The 20,818-nt window shown below is 38.2% G+C and overlaps 2 protein-coding genes across 2 annotated transcripts; both read right to left on the bottom strand.

Moving 5' to 3' along the window:
* Positions 1-3,851: 3,851 nt before the first annotated feature.
* LOC114890806 (keratin-associated protein 13-1-like) lies at positions 3,852-4,382 on the bottom strand. Its single transcript, XM_029214682.1, has one exon. The coding sequence runs from the start codon at positions 4,356-4,358 to the stop codon at positions 3,852-3,854; it is 507 nt and encodes a 168-aa protein (XP_029070515.1). The 5' UTR covers positions 4,359-4,382.
* Positions 4,383-20,084: 15,702 nt separating this feature from the next.
* Positions 20,085-20,618, bottom strand: LOC114890805 (keratin-associated protein 13-2-like). Its single transcript, XM_029214681.1, has one exon. The coding sequence runs from the start codon at positions 20,577-20,579 to the stop codon at positions 20,085-20,087; it is 495 nt and encodes a 164-aa protein (XP_029070514.1). The 5' UTR covers positions 20,580-20,618.
* Positions 20,619-20,818: the final 200 nt, after the last annotated feature.

Genomic DNA, 20,818 nt, shown 5'->3' with positions numbered 1-20,818 from the left:
TTAGATATGACTTTGATTCAAAGAGTCAAAAAGAAAAAAATAAAAAATCAAGAAAAGTTAGTTGATTACACAGTGTCTATGTAGCCTTTAATGATGAGTAATTTTTAAAAAAGAATGAACCATAGTATCTCAACCATCTAAGCATTAACTCCCATATTTTCCACCCCTTTGTTCATATGTCATGGATGTGAAAGTGTCATGGCTTATTATAGTAATTATACAGTTGCTTTTGTTGCTTTCCCCAGATGCACTTACTTTGGCCTACTTCTGAGGTTAGCATTTGGTGAAGTTATTTTTCTGCCTTTGTGTGATTCAAAAATGTGAAGTTTTTTGAGTTCTTCCACTTCTACCATGGGTACCTGAAGTTGTGATGATATGCCATTGAGATGGTGCTAAATAATTTTTTATGATAATGATGACCAGAGGATTGATGACATTGATGGCAAGTAGCCTGACTAGAGTTCAACCAGTAAAAATGAATGTATGTTTGATGTCACAGACATAGTATGTATTCTGCAGACTGTCACCCTAGCTCCATTTTTTTTTTTTTTTTTTTTTTTGTGGTACGCGGGCCTCTCACTGTTGTGGCCTCTCCCGTTGCAGAGCACAGGCTCCAGACACACTCAGCGGCCATGGCTCACAGGCCCAGCCACTCCACGGCATGTGGGATCTTCCCGTACCGGGGCACGAACTCGTGTCCCCTGCATCGGCAGGCGGACTCTCAACCACTGCGCCACCAGGGAAGCCCCCTAGCTCCATTTTATTCATTCATTCATTCATTCAATTAACTTTTATTGAGTCTATTACTTTCAAGATTCTGTTAGATAAGATTCCATCATATTTTTGGAAAATATGACAACGGTAAACAAACAGACAAAACAGTACTAATTAAACAAAATAATTTAAATGAAACATTAAAAATAGAGACTTTGTAATTAACAGAATATAAATATATATAATGCTGGCATTGGGCTTCCCTGGTGGTGCAGTGGTTGAGAGTCCGCCTGCCGATGCAGGGGACATGGGTTCGTACCCCGGTCCAGGAAGATCCCACATGTCGCAGAGCGGCTAGGCCCATGAGCCATGGCCGCTGAGCCCACGCATCTACATAATGCTGGCATTGGGTAGGGAATGATCAACTCTATTGATTTTGGAGTCTATTTAAAAGAAGTGAGAGAAGAGGTAGCATTTCCATGGGTTTTGAAGGTTAAGGGAGATGTGGCATTAATTCTAGAAGTACTAGACCATATAAGAGCTCAGATCTACACCATGTGTTCAAGGAAATGGGAGTAGTTAGCATTGATGGAGTGCATGTTGGTGGAGTGTATGTATGTGGGGAGTGGTGAGAAGGGGACCTAGGAGAGGGCAGAGGTGGGCTGCAAATGACCTTTAACACTGTATTAGAGAGGCTTTATTGGGAAAGGGGTTGTTTCAGGTTTTAAATGAGTGTCTCATTTAGGAAAACATTACTTACAAGTAACAGAAATTGTAATTCAAAATGGCTTAAATCAGGGGTCCACAATCTTTTTGGTACCAGGGACTGGTTTTGTGGAAGACAATTTTTCCATGGACTGGGGAGGGGGAATGGTTCAGGTGGTGCTACAACTGCCTGATGGGGACCAATGGGGATTGGCAGATGAAGCTTCACTTGCTAACCCACCGCTCACCTCCTACTCTGAGGCCCGATTCCTAACAGGCAATGGACCACTACTGGTCCACAGCTCAGGGGTTGGGGACCCCTGGCTTAAATAATAACATCTATAGTCTCATGTTTACCAAAGTCCAGAAATAAGATGGTCTGGGCTCTGTTCCTCAGCCTTTCTCTTGGTTTTACCTTCTTTCATGTGATGGTTTAATTTTCAGGCCACATGCAAAATGGATGCAGCATTCCACATATGGTTTGACAAAATCCAGAGGAAGACATGGTTGCTTCAGAAAACTTCACAAGGCACTTCCCTGGTGGTTCAGTGGTTAAGAAACTGCCTGCCAATGCAGGGGACATGGATTCAATTCCTGGTCTGGGAAGATCCTACATGCTACGGAGCAACTAAGCCCGTGTGCCACAACTGCTGAGCCTGCATGCCACAACTACTGAAGCCCGTGTGTCTAGAGCCCATGCTCTCACAACAAGAGAAGAGAAGAGAAGCCACAACAAGAGAAGCCACTGCAATGAGAAGCCCACGCACTGCAACAAAGAGTAGCCTCCGCTTGCCGCAACTAGAGAAAGCCAGTGCACAGCAATGAAGACCCAACACAGCGAAAAAAATAAAGCATTTTAAAAAAACAAACTTATATATACTGCCAAATGTAAAATAGATAGCTAGTGGGAAGCAGCCGCATAGCACAGGGAGATCAACTTGGTGATTTGTGACCACCTAGAGGGGTGGGTTAGGGAGGGTGGGAGGGAGATGCAAGAGGGAAGAGATATGGGGATATATGTATATGTATAGCTGATTCACTTTGTTATAAAGCAGAAACTAAGACACCATTATAAAGCAGTTATACTCCAATAAAGATGTTAAAAAATAAAAATAAGAGAAAAAAGAAAAATAAAAACTCCACAAGAAGAACTTTACCATAAGCACTTCTCCAGATCACTCCTTTTTTCTGATTGGTTTAAGTCAGATCACATGCTCCATTCTGAACAATTCACTTTCAGTAGGGATTGGGTGCCAGATTCAATCCTGAAACCTGGGACATAGCCATGCTGATATAAAGAAATGATTGTGGGTAGTTAAGAAGAGATAAACAAGCAAAATTCAGTTCTTGTAGGAAGAGGAGAGAGGAGAAAAACAACTATGAGGGCAATGAACAATAGGCTACCCACATGCACTTACATATTTTCTTTCCACTTATGTATTTTCAAATGTAGATATATGCATTCCCCCAAGCAAGAAAACTGAGTAAACTATCTAGTTATCATATCCAAATATAAGCCTATGATATCAAGGAGTCCTCCCTCTCAGCTATTTCCTACTCATGATACTGCCATGTTTCCAGAAGTTCTCAGGAGACTTCTATGAAAACAGCTGGCCTTATACTGATCAAATAGAAGAAAGAGAATGCCGCCTCAACATTAAAAAATGACTCAGAAATTGTATTCCTTTTATTATAATAAATGAATATGTGGTTAATTTCATCCATACTTAACATGTTTGTTTCTTTACACAGGTTACTGCAGTCAGTTAATATTGTAACGTCAGAATTCCATTAGAGCTTACATAAGTCTGTAAAAGGGTCTTCTAAAAAGTATTTTGACAATTCCTTCATCTAAAACAGCCAAGCTAGTACTTGCTGAAGCATCACTGCTGTCTCTGGAACTTTTCTTCTTGGATCTGACCCATGATTAGTTTAACCAAAGTAAGATATCCTGATGAGGCTGAAATGACCACTCATAGAAGAGTTTAGGATAATCTCCTGCCCAAACTCTGATTCCACTTGCCAAAAATTCCAGGGAACTAACTCTGTACTGGCAGATAATTCTTCCAATCAGGGAATTTGCTCCATAAATTAAATACTTCTTTTTAGACAAATAACAGTAGATTTGGAATTCCCAACAGACATCTTTTTAAAAAATTAATAGTAAGATTTATGAACTGATATCAGATTAAATGAGTTTATTTGAAAGGAAAAGAGATCTCTTGTACTATTTTTAACTAGAGAAGTAAGGGGGAAAATAGAAGAAAACAGAATGGATACTCTCTGAGATAAATTATTTTAATATTAATAGGATTTTTAAAAATTATCATTTGTCTAGGTAGTAGAATATAGACTCCAGTCAGATAATAGCTGAGATGAACTTTGAGGGATATAACTGTGAAGTCACAGTCTAGAACCCTTAAGCTGGTTGATCAGCAGTAGAAGCCAGATATACAGGTTGGTTGGTAACAAGAATTTTGGCGGATCCTAGAAGCCATGTATGCTGGGCAGCAAAATCTGGATCCATGGCTCAGGGAAGGGAAGCCACAGATTCCAGAACCCAGGGGTCTGAAGCCACGGGATCCACAGCCTAGTGAGTAGCAACTTCTAGATCCATGGCCCAGGCAGTAGCCTCTGCTGGACCCACAGCTCAGAGATCCAGTGTGAGTTGACCAGCAAGAAGTGCAGGGTGTGGAGGTCCTTGGATGGTAGCAGAACATCTGGCAGGGACTGGACACCACACGGTACACCTGGCACCTGGTGGGCTCATCACAGGCCTCCTGACACCCACTGTAGAGAGAGGAGCCCAGCAGGCAGGTGCTAGGAGAGCAGAGATCAGTGCTGTAGACCAGGTCGCTGGGCTGGAAGGAGCCTGGGTAGCGCAGATAGCCTCCAGGGGAGTGGGAGGAGAAGTTTCCAAGGCAGCAGTTGTAGTACATGTTGACAGGAGATGTGAGTTCAGCTGAGTTACTGTGAGATGTTCTGATATCCTTGGCTTCTCCCAGCCATGTTTATATATATATATCCTCAGCACACTGGATGTGATGCAGACCCTCCCTGTTCTTGTGCATGTCTTGTCATGAAAACAGTCAATTAACCTAGGCTATAATTATCACTGAACACATTCCTGTGTTTTCTTAACTGCTGTTCAATTATTCTGCTTTATAGAAGCCACTCTGTTTCTTTCTCTCTTTTTTCTCTTTTTTTTTTTTTTTTCAGAAATTAGGTGTGGTTTGCCTTCAAAGACGTTGGTCCTGATGCATAAAGATGGTGCCCTTGTTTCCTCACTGAGATTGACTGACTTTGTGCCTGAGTGTGTAAATTGTGACTCCTAACAGTCATAAGTACCTCCCTCTCAGATATTTATATATGTTTTATGGAGCCTTTACTATGTGTAAAACATTGCAGATTGTGGCATCATTTAATCCTTGCAACCACTTTATGAGATAGAAATTATCACCCATTTAACAGCCCAGGTGTGACTACCTCCAAAGCCAGCAGGAAGAGCAATGCTGTGCTGAAGCTTAACCTTTCAGCTCCCAGAATCACGTGCACAATGAATACCAAGGTGAGAAAAACATTTCAATGTGATAACATTTGCATTCTGTCAGATGTGCCTACCTATACATTCTTACCTCTTTTATGGAAAACCAAACGCAGCCACCAGATTCCTAATGCTTTCGGTTATTTTTTTTAGCATTCAAAGTTACCATGGAGATGGTTATTTCAAGCTCTTCTTCTATTTGTCCTCTCATTTAGCTTATCATCATTAAGCAACTCATGTTTGATCCTGCATGGAGTTATTGAATTCCTTTTCCACGTGACACAGAGATTCTTTGGCAAACACGTAGACTATCACTGAGAATAATTGCTGAAAACTAGTATACCTTGAGTGAGTTGACTACCGATGAAATACATTTGCAACAACTTGAATTTTAATAGTGTGTTAACCTTTGCCAACTCAGTTGGGAGTGAGAAATGAGACACCTTAGAGAGTGATTCATTTCACTCCTTACTGAGCTTCTCTTTTGTTCATCGTTCTTGAAAGACAAAGCAGCAAAAAAGTACCTTCATATTAAGTAGTTAAAATTAACCTTATCACTATAAAAAAATCAATGATAGAAAAGTCTTAGAATTAGAAATGTCTTTTTTCTCACTTATTGTAATATTCAACTTCTGCCTTAAAGCATCTTTTAGAAATTGGAAAGCAAAAACCTATTTATGTAATTTGATTTTTTCCATTTGCTTCCTGGTGATTCTTTTCTCTAATCTTCTACAGCATTTGCTTATCTGGCACAATGGAATAGTCTGCCCATTGTCTTGCTTGCAAATTTCTACCAGATGTCTTGCTCGCTTCCCCAAATCCTTCTCATCCCTCAAAGCCAAAATCAAATTCCTCATGTCTGACAGGTGTTCATCTCAACTGTTTAAACTCTTCTGCAATAAGTGTCTTAGTGTCATATTAGCTATCCATTTGGGTGAATAAACATACACACACACGCACACACACACACACGGAGGAATTGGAAGAGATGTCTTTTGAAATGGATTGTGCAGACTGAGTAAGATTTCAGTCGTTTGAACTTGCAGGACAGTCACATACATTGTAAGAGTGGAGTGCCCAGAAGTTCCTCAGGATCAACAACAGGGTTTAATTTTCTTTGATCAAGCATCCGGCACACAGTGAGTGCTCCAAATTATTTATGAAATGAAGGAATATATCAAATCATTAACTTTTTATTTTTACATTCATCTAAAATAAGTGCATGCACACTAATTGTCTTTTAAAACTTACCTTTAATACATTGAGTATAAATATCTCTTTCATAATTAAATATAATCCCCAAATTAATCATAACCAGTTTAGTGCTTAAGGTGACCCTAGATCTCTGCCCCTCACCTCCAGGCCAAGCAAAGTTACCTTTGTGGCCTTGATCAATCATTCCTTTCTCTGTCCAACAGCTTCATCCCTATCCATTCTAATGGCTCTGTTTTCTCAGACTTACAGACATAGCTAACCATCTTCAACCCAAAAATCTTAGTGTCATTTCCTCCGTGATTATATAGCTCTTCTTGTTTTTAAAGACAAAATTCTCTAAAGATTTGTGTGATCAGTTTGTCAACTATCTAAATTCTTATTGTCTTTTCAATAACCATGTTGTTTTTCTCTGGTTTAACACTCTTCTGAAATTTCACTGGTATGGTCAGCAGTGACCTTTATGCTTCTAAATGTGGACATTTTGGGGATGATCCTATGCAAATGTTTAACCACATTTATCACAGTTAACTGTGTCCCTGATCTTGAAATATGTTCATCTATGAACTTCTGTGACATCACACTCCTGATTTTCTATCTAACTTCCACCAAATTCAATTTACCATTAGTTGGCTTCCTGTTTTTTGAGGCTTACTGCTGATCTCACCACTTGTTTTCTCTGTAGGGGAGGTAGCTCCCATTCATGACTTGAAATACTGTTCATATTGTGTCATTCAAATGTATATTTCCAGTACACACCTCCTTTTATTAAAATTCTAGACCCAGATATCCAATTACTAGACATTTCCATTTAGAGATTTTATAAGGCTGTCAAAATTGTATGTGTATAAAATTGAACTTTTATTCTTCCCTAGGGAGAAAAAAAAATATTTTTTCTCCTCTGAGTAAGCAGTATTTCGAACCACATAGTAGTTTAACTCAGAAACTTTGGAATTCTCTTAACACATGCAATCCACTCTAAATATGACCCATTCTATTTTCTAAACTTATCATAAATCTCCCCAGTCCTCTTACTGCCTTCCTTCCAGTCTAGGGTTTCTCAACCTTGTTATCATTGACATTTTGAACTGGGTATTACTTTGTTGGGAGTATCCTGTTCATTGTAAGATATTTGGCAGTGTCCCTGGCTCTATCCACTAGACGCCAGTAACACATCACACACACGCACACACACACACACACACACACACACACACACAAATTATGCCAATTAACAATGTCTCCAAAACTTGCTTAAGTGCTAAAGCAGTTCTGGTGAAGAACCACTGTTCTAGTTCAAGGTAGTCTCCCTCCCTCCAAGGTAGTCTCTCTCCCTCCAAACTTTTGCTTGATCCACATATCCCTTTGGATGTTTCACAAAAACATTAAACCCAGCAGAGGCTCAGCTGCCCTCCTAAGCCATCTCCTGAATTAGAACAACTTCTAATTCTTTTGCACACTATTATAGTTACAGTAACCCATCTATGCAGTTCTTGGGATATATCCATGACCTCCCCTTTCTTCGCTTCCCATATCTGATCTTGGATAAGCATACCTTGCTATTTTTTTAATCTCCAAAAATGGTAAAATCCTTTTTTTTTCTATCTGGCCATAGCTCAATTATTTGTCTGTTATTATAGGTGGTCTCCAGAGCCTCTGGTCTTGCCTATCTCAACTCTATTTCCTATGCATTTCTCACAATGTTTTTTTTCTTTCTAAAGTCTATGTTGGTCTTTTCAAACTCGAATTCAATTTCCTAAGTCTTTAATACAAATCATCTTATGATCTGACCCCCAATTAGTTCATACCTAGTGTCTCTATGCCCTAATTTTATCTTCAAAAGATACTAGATTGCTTCAGCTTAAGACTGAAGGCAAAGAAGTCAGTCAGGTAAGAGGATCTTTTTTCAAGAAGCTCAGCATTAGTGATGAGTCTTGGAAGAGAGAAGATAACAGGCGGGACCGGAGACAGACAGGAGCCAGATGACAAGGGGCTCTGGACATTCTTCAAAAGTCCAAAACACTTTGAAAATAAAAAACATCCTTTAGAACTAATTTGGTGGTGAAAGAAGGCATTCTCTGTTTTCTGGATAGAATGACATGATCAAACTAATGGAAACTGTGCATATACTTTTTTCTTCCTCTTCTTAGTGTGGATATATTGTGCCTCAGAAATAAACAAATATGTTTGATTATAGGTTTTTTTTTCCCCAGATACTACCTGGGTTATTATATTACATACAGTTTACGCATTCTATTATCATTCTAAAGTCTGAAAAAACTGGATTCCAAAACTCATCTGTCCCCATTGGCTTGGACAAGGGAATGGGGATCTGTAACAATGAGAAACCACTGATAGGTTATAAATATGGACATAATTAGATCAAATTTGCCTCCTACAGAGATGACTCTGTCTGCAGTTAGAAGAATGGATTGGAGGGTCACATAAGAGTATGAGTGGGCCCCCGGTTGGGTTCAGACCCTGGCAGTGTGATTTAATAGCCTATATTCTTAACTACAGTGCTTGACTGCCTCCCAATTCCATGAAAATTTATTCAATAACAACATTTCTGTCACATTGTAGGAGAACAAGAAGATATGAAATAACCTCATGATTTCTTTTATGTGTAACTTCTTTTAATATCTAACATATAAAACTCTAAGGTGGTTTCCCAAGTTTGACTACTCTGATTGTGTAATGATGACAGAACATGTATCTCTGAGAGAAACTAGGTAGTTGGTGGTCAGTCCATCCTGAAGTGGGGATTGTGGTAAATGAATAAAATAGAAAACAGAATTTCATGTAGAAGCATGAAGAGGCATTAAGCTGCTTTACAGAAGCCAGGCTTCTAGGCTGGTCTGTATTAAGTTGGCAGGACATCGCTGGTAAGAAAGTAGTTTGCATGGCAGAACCTGGGAAGATAATTCAGGTTTTGGGAATCAGAGGATTGACAATTTAAAGACTGGGAGCCATTGAATTCATAGTGTCTGGAAAAACAGATCATTTCTGGCTGCTGATGGGCTTCTAGCAGCTCTCTTGAGAGTCATTAGAGAGAAACTTTTCTTGGAGGAGATTGGGAGAACAGAGGTCAGTGAGTAGACAAAGTGGCTGAGGTAAGACGGGCCACAGGAAAAGACTGGCTAGACCAGGAATTCTCTAAGAGAAAAGGAAGAGAAGTTTCCAACCTAGCAGCTGTGACATGTTATCACTACAACTACTTCATTTGTTAACAGTGTCAGAGAAGGTCTGAATGTTCCCTGCTGGCCTAGAGGGCTTATGTGCTCTCAACCTGTGAGTGAGATGTTTTTGACAGCCAACCTCAGTATCTTTCTACACTACAATTTGCATAAGAACATCTCCTTAGTGTGTTGTCTAATTACAATCAAATAGATTAACACCATGATAAATATGCTTACTTGTATTTTATAGCCAAAAGACAGTTTACAGTATTGCCTTGGACTTGAGATGATTGTTGCATGCTCAACATAATTGGTCATCATTGTTGTTTTAATTTGTGACTCAAAGGGTCATTTACAGGATGCTGAGTTACAGGTCTTTTCTTTCCTCCCTGCTTTTCAGCATTATATTTTATTGCAGTTCTTTGCTCAGTCATTCCCAATGTGGTGTCCCATATTATAAAGCCTGTACTTATGCTCAGTAACAACTGATACGTGTGATAAAAATGGTGCATAAAAGACAATGATATCATTGCCTGATCATGATACTCTGCAAGAATCAAATGTTTTATGGAAAAATAATTCTGCTTGGCTCTCTTTACCAGCTGGATGAATATGGAATGCCTCATATAAGTGGACTTAAATTATATTAGAAAAGAAGATGGAAATTTTAGCCCAAATACTTTTAAAAAGTAATCTACTATCAAATTTGTAGCATGTAAATTTTGAATGGCCCCTTAGGGGCTGTGTTTATAAGCAGTAAAGCAAATACCAAATTATTTTCTTCAAGCACATTGAAAATTGCTGAACAAATAAAAAAATTTCAAAGCAATGTTTCAGATAGTCGCATTTCTGCATAATATGAGGGTGGGCATTACACTTAAAGATCCTTGATTAACCTAACTATAGGAATTTGGTGGCTTGAGGGTAGACAGACACTAGTGAAGACCAAGAGTTAAAGGCACAGAGATAAGATTGCCCAGGAAAATCACAGTATAAAAGAAACATTAAATAAATAAATAAATAAAAGATTAAGAAAATGCTAAATTAGTTTACACCCAAGGTAAAAACTTATATAAAGATAATGGATTAAAACATATTTATTTGCATGTTTATGAGTTTGGGGAGGGAATGGAGTATTCTATTGTATACTTTATTGTGTATTTAAAATGTTTAGGAATTGAGAGCATAAATATTTGGTTTTGGGCCAAATGAAAGATATGATGTTTATGGCTCACCAGAGAGTTAGGTCAAGGGAGCCATATGCATTTATTTTTTTGGACATAAATTACATACATTTATAGTCTAATAATAGGTAACATTTATAGAGTGGTTTCTATATTCAAGGAACTCTTCTAGTTGCTTCACATATCTTATCATTTGCTCCTCATTGTAATTTTGTGATATAAATACTATCATCATCTCTATTTTACATTTAAGGAAATTGAATATGTACAAGACAAATATCCAATAGCTGTTAGAATCAAGGGATTCAAATATACATAGTGTTTCTTCTTAAACCCAGTTTAAATGAGTTCACTCTCAAAGCAGACAAACTGATGTCCAAGTAAAAAAAAAAAACATTATTATTGAAATGCTTACATATTCTAAGGACTCACTCTGAAGCATGAAAACTCGGAAATTCTCTAGGTGGGGAAACCAAAGTGGGGACCCAGAATGAGGCATTCTGAGGATCAAGTGATCTCGTTATCTGGAGGGTGGCAAGGGAGCCCAGGCCCAGGTTGGGATGTCAGTTGGTTAATAGACAGGACAGCACTGATTCCTTTGTCTTATTAATGGGCTTGATCCCTAGCAACTCTGTACCTAATATCAGATGAGCTATCCTAGTTGCAGTTGCATTTTGGGAAGAAGGAGTCACTGCTAATAAACACGTTATGACTTACCAAAGAGGCTTGCTATTCAGGAACCGTGTGCATAACAACAGGTAAGAATTCTTTGGACAGTATCAATTCTACATTGTTTCAGCAGGTTGAAGGCAACGGGCCTTTATTCTCTACTCATATTGGCAAGACTTCAAAGTTCAAGAAGCAATTATAATAACTTATGGTATTCATTTGTTTTGAATTTCAAGACCATTAATAAGCAATTTTCTGTTTGGCATTCCCAAGAGAATCATGATAGAAACATGACTGGTACTATTACCCCCAAAAATAGAATCTGGTGGGCTAATGTGTGGAGCTTTGTTTCCATAGTCATATTTTTCTGACTTCAGTGTCTCTCATCATATGCTACAGTGATTTATAGAGATTTATCCAAAGTAGTGTCTCAACTGGTAAGGACCCTTTGAAGGAAGGTTTGAATATTTTTTGCCTGTTTTGCTCTCACCCAACATAGCAATCAGTGAAGATTTAGGCAAGAAAATATATTAAACTAGTTACAAGTAAACTTTGGAACACACATTTATTTTTCTCCATGTTTGAAAAAGCAGTAGTTGTTTTGCTCATGCTTGAAATAGAGGCCCACTTTGCATACATTTTGAAATCTCAGTAATGCAGACCAAAGCCTATTGTATGCTCTTCCTGCTTGCTAAAAGGAGATTAATATGTTAACACTAATTGCCAAATATATGATAATCACATCATATATCAAGGGAAATGGGCTCATATGAACAAAGACGTCTGAGGCATAATACCTTCCATAAATTCAAAATCTAAACATTCTTACTCTTCATTACATAATTCTCACATATATTCCTCATAACAGCTCTATGAATTAAGTAGTACTATTTTCACTTTTCAGGAAAAAAAGCATATTGATATGTTAAGTAATGTGTAAGAAATTATTTTAGTAAAAACTTTATAGAGCCAGAAAATGAGACCAAATCTCTCTGTCTTCAGATATTTCATTACCCAAGCCTACCTTCTGTTTGTTAAGCCACAATATAAAGCTAACAAATGCTGAGGACCAAATGCATGACACAGATGAGTCGAAGTTTTATTACTAAGCTCTTGAACACTTAAAAATAGGATTAAAATGGAGAAAAAGAGGATAATACCCTAGGCAAAGTGTTAAACCACATGACAAAAGGTGTTGGGTAGGAAAGTAAAGGCAAGCCATTTTAGAATTCGCACCACATTCTTGTCTAGAATTTGAAAATGAAAAACTTGCTGGGTAGAATTCCATCTTATGACTTCAATAAAGACAGACTTGCTGCACAAAGCATTCCTTCCCACATGTCGACAATCGATTAAGAGAACATTTCCACATCACTATCCCAGAATGAAGTTTGTAGCTCCAGAGGATGTGCTAAATGTGGTTTGACTGTTTGTTTTTCTTGCTTTACCTCGTGCAATAATAGACCGTGAAAAATCACCCTAAAATTGTTGAAGCGAAAGCATTTTTCAAATTTGGTTTATAAGCTGGAGAAGACGAACAATCAATGACACCGTTTCACCTTGCAATATCCAATATTCATCCACAGAAAGTGTAGCTCCCTGGAATCAATTTTATGGTCAAAACATTAACCTCTGTGGTCATTTGCCCAGCAGGAATAGTAAGCTGTTAAAAACACAGAATCAGCCACTATTCACTTCTTTTTATGATTATGAGTGTGATAACAGCTTCCTCTTCAATTACGTGACTGGGATTATTTTTCTGGTAAAGTACCGAAAGGAGTGTGTATTTCAAAAACAAATTTAGTTATTATCTCTTTTCAGAAATTCCCTGAAATAAGAGAAATAACTCATTACCTGGAGTTTGGATTTTGATTAAAATTAATTTTTACTAAAAATTACAATATTATCTGGACCAAAAAACTTAGGAAAACTCATGCTGTGTCTCTGCCAATTTCACCATGGAGAAGTGAGGGAAGGAAACACTAATTCTCCCCTCTTCATTTGGAAATTCACAATATGCTTAAGCATAATTAAAAACTCTGAAAGGGGAAGAAAGCAAACCTGATTAACTTGGTTAGTCCAATATTCATTGTGTAAATGCAAACACTGTATCTCATCTACTAATATCCCTTAAGAACAGTGTTCCAAGAAATAAACATTGGCAAGTGGGACTTCAGTCATTTGGGATTGATGGGAGTGGAAAGATTTGACTGATTCCATCAGGAAACAAAATAGAGATTCATGGGGAAATCTTACAAATTCTGAAATAGACACGAATGGAACATGGAAGAAAAGAAAAACTCTGGGCAATGTCTAATCCTTTCACTTTATTCCCAAGGCCCACATTCACCGTTAGCAGATTAGGAGCTCCCATACATCAGTGATAACTGCATCCTGTCACTTTAACTGACAGACCTTAGTGTGCCTATATGAATCTTCCAGAAACATCCATTATACAACTTATAACACATTTTGCCAATCAATAGCCTACTTATGTTCTCAACATACAGTTAACTTTCATTAAACTTTTTTTTAAATAATTAGTTTTTTTTTTAATAAATAGGCTTGCAGAAATTTGCAAAAATAGTTCATAGAATCCCTTTAACCCGCACCCTGCTTCCCCAAAAAGTGACATCTTATCCACCTGTACTACAGTACCAAAACCAGGAAATTGACATCACTGCGATACTGTTAGCTAGATTACAGATCTCATTCAGTTTTACCAGTTTAAACACACACTCATTTGTGTATGTGTATAGTTCTATATAATTATATTTCATGTCTAGATTTCCCGTAACCATGACCACAATCCAGATGAAGAACTGTTTCTTTAATGGTTAACTTTTTAATGTTAGAAAAATTAAAAAGTGTAATGAATCAGAAATATGGACCTCCATTTTGCTCTTCCATATTTAAGTATGTTATTTAAGTTAATTAAATCCGAGGTTTTTAAAGATGAGTAAAGCTGACAGTAGTAGTGTAAGGATTGAGGTGACGTGAGGGATGGAATAGGGCAAGAAGTCAAAATATTGCACCCCTATGTAATCATCTTTTCCTCCAAATTACAAGCAGATGCAGTACCACTAGAAAACAGTACACTAATAAAATAGACTAGATCCTTCTATGATATCATGTAATTTCTTTTTTCTCCTTAGTTTCTATAATGAAGAAAAAAACGATGTTTACACTGTTGCAATACATTTATTACTATGTTTTACAGTGAGCATTACTGATTTCACATTCTGTTGTCAGACAAAAAAAAAAACCCTGAGGCTTTGAAATGAGGGACATTGGAATGAATTACCCTGTGTCCGATCTAGTTCATGTTTCAGGGTATTGCCCCTTTTCATTGCTTTTCATCTCTTGTATAATTCTATACACTGTAGAAAATTGATAATAATACAAATGATTCTTGTCTGTTAAAATAAAAATGGTTTCTGTCTAGTGGAGTTTCATTGATTTTTTCCTCTGTGTACACTAACCACTTTGTATCTGCCTTTGTAAATTTATTTCAGCATCTCTGACAGCCTATATAAGTGTGTTCTTTGAGTTCTCTTTGAACCAGTTGTCGCTTCTTAATGGTGACACCCTCATTCATTAATGAGTTAAATAAAATATTTAATATGTGTGTTTTTCATTTGCATGAGGATCTTGATTTTACTTTTTTGAAATGTTCTGTCTTAACACTATTATGTTTTACATTGCATCACATTTTAAACATTTTCCTTCTGTTTTTCCCTCCCTGGACAACATAAAAGAATTTAAACTATTATGGGGGACATTAACAGCTCACCTCTCACATGCCACTATTAACCTACTATTATCATATAAAATATGGATATGTCAGTAATGTTGGACTATTAGGGATCACAGATCATCAAGGACCATCACATTTTACATATAAGGAAGATGATACCCAAAGAAGTTAAGTGATGTGTGTATGATCAAAATCTTTTTTTTTTTAATATAATGTCTCCATTTCTTTTATTTATTTATTTATTTACTTATTTACTTATTTATTTATTTATGGCTGCACTGGGTCTTCGTTGCTGTGTGCAGGCTTTCTCTAGCTGCAGATATCCGAGCCTATTCTTCAAGTGGGGTCTACTCTTCATTGTGGTGTGCAGGCTTCTCATTGTGGTGGCTTCTCTCATTGCAGAGCACAGGCTCTAGGCACATGTGCTTCAGTAGTTATGACACACGGGCTCAGTAGTTGTGGCTCATGGGCTTAGTTGCTCCACAGCATGTGGGATATTCCCGGACCAGGGCTCAAACCCGTGTACCGGCATTGGCAAGCGGATTCTTAACCACTGGGCCACCAGGGATATCCCTAAGATCAAAATCTTGTTAGCAGAAGAATCAGAAATAGAGCCTAACTCCAAACATATTTTTTACTTTATTTTCCTTTATATGGCATCATAAAAAAGATAGCAAATTAAGAGATTTCAGAACTCTAATCTACCTATAGAAATCCTATATATAACCACATTCTTATAAGTTGAAAATTTAGCATATATTTCACAGGAAAAGAAATATTTATTTAAAACCCAGAGTATTCAAAGAATACACCAGAATACACACACTAATGACAGTTTTGGTGCCAATGAGATAAATCTCCACAATCTCATTTTTCTCTGTCATTTTCTACTTGCTTGTAAGGTTCTACTTCATTGCAAAAATAAGCCTTGATATAAAACATTCTAAGACTTAATAATTTTTAGTGGATTAATCAAATGGAAGTGTTAAAGGACAAAGGCTACTTTTCTCTAAGTAGATGGCTACTTGTCCTATTATAAGGGGGATCTTAGAACAAGTACAGTTGATCCAGGAGAAAGACCACAGTCCAGTAAGAGAATGTTCATATTTGACAACAGCTGATTGTGTAGGAAAGGTTTAACATCATTAGAATCCTGTATAGCCTTTGCATGAAAAATTTGATCATGCAGCAGTTTGATGAGTAATCCATATATACAGACTACTTAGTAAAATATACAAACAATTTATAGAAGAAAGTGTGTTCGTACAGAATGGCATTATTTTGTTCTTTTTTATGTCTGAGTAATATTCCAATGTATGTATATATCACATCTTCTTTATCCATTCCTTTGTTGATGGATATATGTATATGTATAACTGATTCACTTTGATGTATAGCAGAAACTAACACAACATTGTAAATCAACTATACTCCAATAAAAATTAATTTTAAAAAATAAATAAATAAAGGGAAAGTAGGTTAGGCAGCAGAAACAGAGTCCACAGCCCCCAGTTGGCCACCGTTGTGTCCTTAGACCAAAGACTCCATGTCAGGAGTTTGGCAGGGACTGTAAAATGCAGCAGTTCTCAAGTGACATGCATGTGACAGCCAACACAGGGCATGATTAGAGAGCAGAGGTATATGCAGACAAGGACCAGGGCTAGGGTGAGGACAGTGGAGAGACTGAGGTGCAACACTGAAGGATGCCATCACCTGCACAACCCTGAAGTGAGTGTCCCCATAAGAATGAGATGCTCCTGGAAACCAAATTGATAGGATGAGAACAAACATAGCAGGAAACCAAATTGATAGGATGAGAACAAACATAGCAGGACACTAGAATATCAGAAGATCTCTAAGGGTACAGTTAGGGCAATTCCCAGAGCAGCACTATGTAAGACATGGTGAGAGGTATAATTTCCTGTTGAGTAGCTGGGTAAAGTATTTTAAACTTGAACTCTAACTCACATTCTCCTGGAGTGCACTGTCTCTCAAGTTATAGACTGCATCCCTAAACTCTGCCCTGTGTGTGTTAGCATTTTATTAGACTGCTATTTGCAACTGAATGAGTCCCCATTCACATAAATAATCACATTGATTTTGCAACCTGAGAAAAACATGAGCCCCCAAATCATTCCTGCATATTAAATCTGAAGGTTGATCATCGACTTCTTGTCACCCCAGACACAAAGCTCAGGTTTTTTCAGTCATAAGTGTTGCTTCTGTCTCTTTTCCTGGACCTGTAGGGTTAGGCAATCTCACTTTTAATGCTTATGTAATTTCTTACCTCTCATTGTCCACATCTCACAGTTTAATGAGAAAAAGATCTTGCAGTTTTCCTCCCTAAACCCTACATCATATTCTTTCAAGCAACTGTGCCATAGCTTATGCAGTTGGCTCTTCCTAAAGGTCTCTTCACACTCACCCTTCACACCCACCCTTCCCACCAAGATAATGGGAGTAAATTTGCCTCTCTCACTAGATGTGAACTAACTCTTGGAAGACAAAGGTCTTGGTTTTTTCTAAGTTCCCTTGTGCATTTTTCAGAGAAGAACTCTAGGTAAGGTTAAAGTTCAAAACATATCTAGTGAGCTGAGTTCAGAACAAAGAGCTGATATTAAAGGGCATTAGACTTGGGGTAGTTGTGAACGAGCAGAGTGAGCTGGAGAGGCAAGTGCCCTATGTCACTCTGAGCATTTTTGTAACGTCTGATAGATCCCAGTCTTCCCTTACACTCTCTGTCACCATCATCCAAGTCAGTCACCCACCTAATGTTAGCTGGTACCTAGAGGGGGGATGTGGAGAAAAACAGAGTGTACATAGGTGATGGAAAATCACTGGGAGAGAGAGAGAGAGATGGGAATGGGGAGGGCGGGAGGGATAGATAAGACAAGAAAAATGGGAAATATAGAGAGATATTAGCAGTGATGTGATACTAAGAAGATATTGCAATGCAGAAAATGAAGGATGCAAAGAATATTCATCTTGTCTGATCCCTGCAATCTTCACACTATACTTTGAAAAGTTTAAATATTGAGACATTCTAATGTATGTATTTCCTCTCCTACGCTTTGGCTCCTTGTTTCTATTTTTGACCTCTCACCTCAAAGATTCCATTAAAATGGGAAATTCTCCAAGTCATTCCAGAACTAGATCCTCTATGTCACTGGGTATCCCTTCCTTCCATCTTGGTTTGTTCTCAGTTTTAAACTTTCCTCTCTACTCATCACTCCTTGGTGGGCCTGGGACCTTACTTTACATGAAGTTAAATGCTTCTAGTTCCATTAGGTTTGCTGAATGTGTTCCCAGGACTTTCTCATGGGCCATGCTAGTGTGACCCCTTTGAATTCATTTTCCCAGTGGTTTCTTTAGTCCACATGTTACTCATTCCACATTACTTCAAGAAGAATTCTTGCTCAATACTAATGGCAATAATGCAGACACACAGGATATTTTCATCTTACTAATAAAAAATTTAACTGCTTATTTATACAAAAGTCAATGAGTAACTCTGCACCTAGATGACACGTTATTATTAATTATAATAATAATTATTACATTAAATGTATGTAACAGAAATCTTATTTTATTTTAATTAGTTTAAACCAAAAGGAGACTTTATTGGTCCATATAATCAAAGTGCATGAAGGACTAGTAAAACTGGCTTAAAGGATGCTGGGAACAAGAGACTCCTGGATCAGCAGGAACCTTTGTGTCCCTCTTCTCTATTTCTTTATTTTCTGTCTCTTGAGCAGATTTCTGTACACAGGGGACCTGATTCCCACATTCCTATGCTGAGCCGTGATTGTCTTTGAGTATAAGTGAAAAGAGGCCCTCTTTTCTCAAATTCACTTAGAAAAAGCTTGAGGACGAAGGAAGGCAAATTAATAAACATTCATAGCACATGATTGGAGCAAATGGTAATCTTTTTTGTTTGTTTTTGTTTTGCGGTACGCTGGCGTCTCACTGTTGTGGCCTCTCTCGTTGTGGAGCACAGGCTCTGGACGCACAGGCTCAGTGGCCACGGCTCACGGGCCCAGCCGCTCCGCGGCATGTGGGATCCTCCCGGACCGGGGCACGAACCCGTGTCCTCTGCATCGGCAGGCGGACTCTCAACCACTGCGCCACCAGGGAAGCCCACAAATGGTAATCTTTGATATTTATTTTCCCACTCATGGAGAGTTATTACTAAGTATGCTATGAAAAAGTTTTAATTGAATTCTGGCCACACATTTAGCTGCTGAGACAAATAACTTGTTCAAATGAAAAGAAACCCAAAGTGTATCCTGTCTCAGATCTGAATAGATCTCCCCCTCTCTCTCTCACACGCACACACACACACTTAATAATCCGTTTCCTGTATATTTAAAGACAACCATAATGCCCTTTAACCCATGGTACTTCATATTTTGTCTTTTTCATACCAATATATCCAATTTATACAAATATTTGTTATACTATAACTATTTCATCACCAGAAGTGACATCTTCTGCACAAACGCTAACTCAATACTGTTTTGAAAATGTAAAGTCAAAATAATATATGGTTGTCGGCACAAGGTGTCCTTCTTGAAAACATAATGAGAATATTGACTTAATTATGGGCATACTCAATAATAAAAATCCTACCAGTTTTGTTGGTGGAAGACACACACACTTGTTAGCCCTTAGGCAATGGAGTGCCCAGAAAATTTCCCATGCACCAGGCTTGACACCATTTCCTGAAGAAATCCAAACCCATTCCTAGAAAGAAGTACTCTGAAGGCCTGTAGCCTCAGAGATAGATTATAAATCAAACTTAAAACCAATAAAGAACAATGAGAACATATCAGTTGCAAGAGTGAATGAGTTTATTAGGTCAAACAAAACTGAATTTCCATGTATCTTGTAAGAAAATGTTTATGTAATTCTGAACCAATTGTTTCAACAAAATTACAGACATGGACTCAATATTTTGGTCATTCATTAATCTCACTGAAAGAACTAGTCTGTCAGCCAGTGCTTGATGCTAGAGAAAGGATGAAGGTCTGATGGAGAGAGGAGTTAGCTAACATTTCTGAAAAAGGCTATGATAGCAGTTTTAAATAGAGACAAACATTTTGCTCACAAGGTCTGGAAACTCAGAAAGTTGGCCTACAGAAGGCTGATCTATAGGTTGCCCTATAACCAGAAGATTGAAAGCTCCTAGAAGCCAAGTATGTTGGGTAGTCAAACCTGGAGCCATAGATCAGGGAAGGGGAACCATGAACTCCATAACACAGGGGTCTGAATACACTGGATCCACAGCCCAGTGAGGAGGAACTTCTGGATCCATAATCCAGGGAGTAGGAGCTTCTAGATCCATAACCCAGGGAGCAGCCTCTGATGGACCCACAGTCCAGAGACCCATAATAAGTTATCTGGAAGTGTCTGCAGAGCATGGAGGTCCTCAGGCTGTAGCAGGACATCAGGTGGGGACTGAACACCACACAGGAGGGCTGGCAGGTGCTGGGGGAGCAGCAGTCAGTGCTGTAAACAAGGTTGCTGGGGTAGGAAGAGCCACAGGAGGAGCCTGGGTAGCTCAGGTGGTCCCCAAGGGAGTGGGAGAAGTTTCCAGAGCAGCAGTTGTAGGACATGGTGACAAGAAATTTGAGTTCAGCCGAGTTACTCTGAGGAGACTCTCTGAGTTTTAACGTCATGATCCAGACTTCAAGTATATATTACTCTTAGACCTGGATGCATCACTGTCCAGACAGATGTTCCCTCTTCCTTGCTCACCGTTTTAGACAAGCATACCTCTCTAGGTTATTGCTTCAATTTAATTTATCACATCATCACATACTTAATTATGCTTTAAGCACTCAGACTAAGAAAG

This window comes from Monodon monoceros, unplaced genomic scaffold, assembly GCF_005190385.1.
Source record: "Monodon monoceros isolate NGI ecotype Baffin Bay Population unplaced genomic scaffold, NGI_Narwhal_1 Super_Scaffold_11, whole genome shotgun sequence".
Taxonomy (NCBI): Eukaryota; Metazoa; Chordata; class Mammalia; order Artiodactyla; family Monodontidae; genus Monodon; species Monodon monoceros.
This window is presented reverse-complemented; position numbering and strand designations above follow the sequence as displayed.

Bases quoted from the DNA above. Each gene is read 5' to 3' on its own strand.
- LOC114890805 (XM_029214681.1), bottom strand. From the start codon at position 20,579: ATGTCCTACAACTGCTGCTCTGGAAACTTCTCCCACTCCCTTGGGGAC.
- LOC114890806 (XM_029214682.1), bottom strand. From the start codon at position 4,358: ATGTACTACAACTGCTGCCTTGGAAACTTCTCCTCCCACTCCCCTGGA.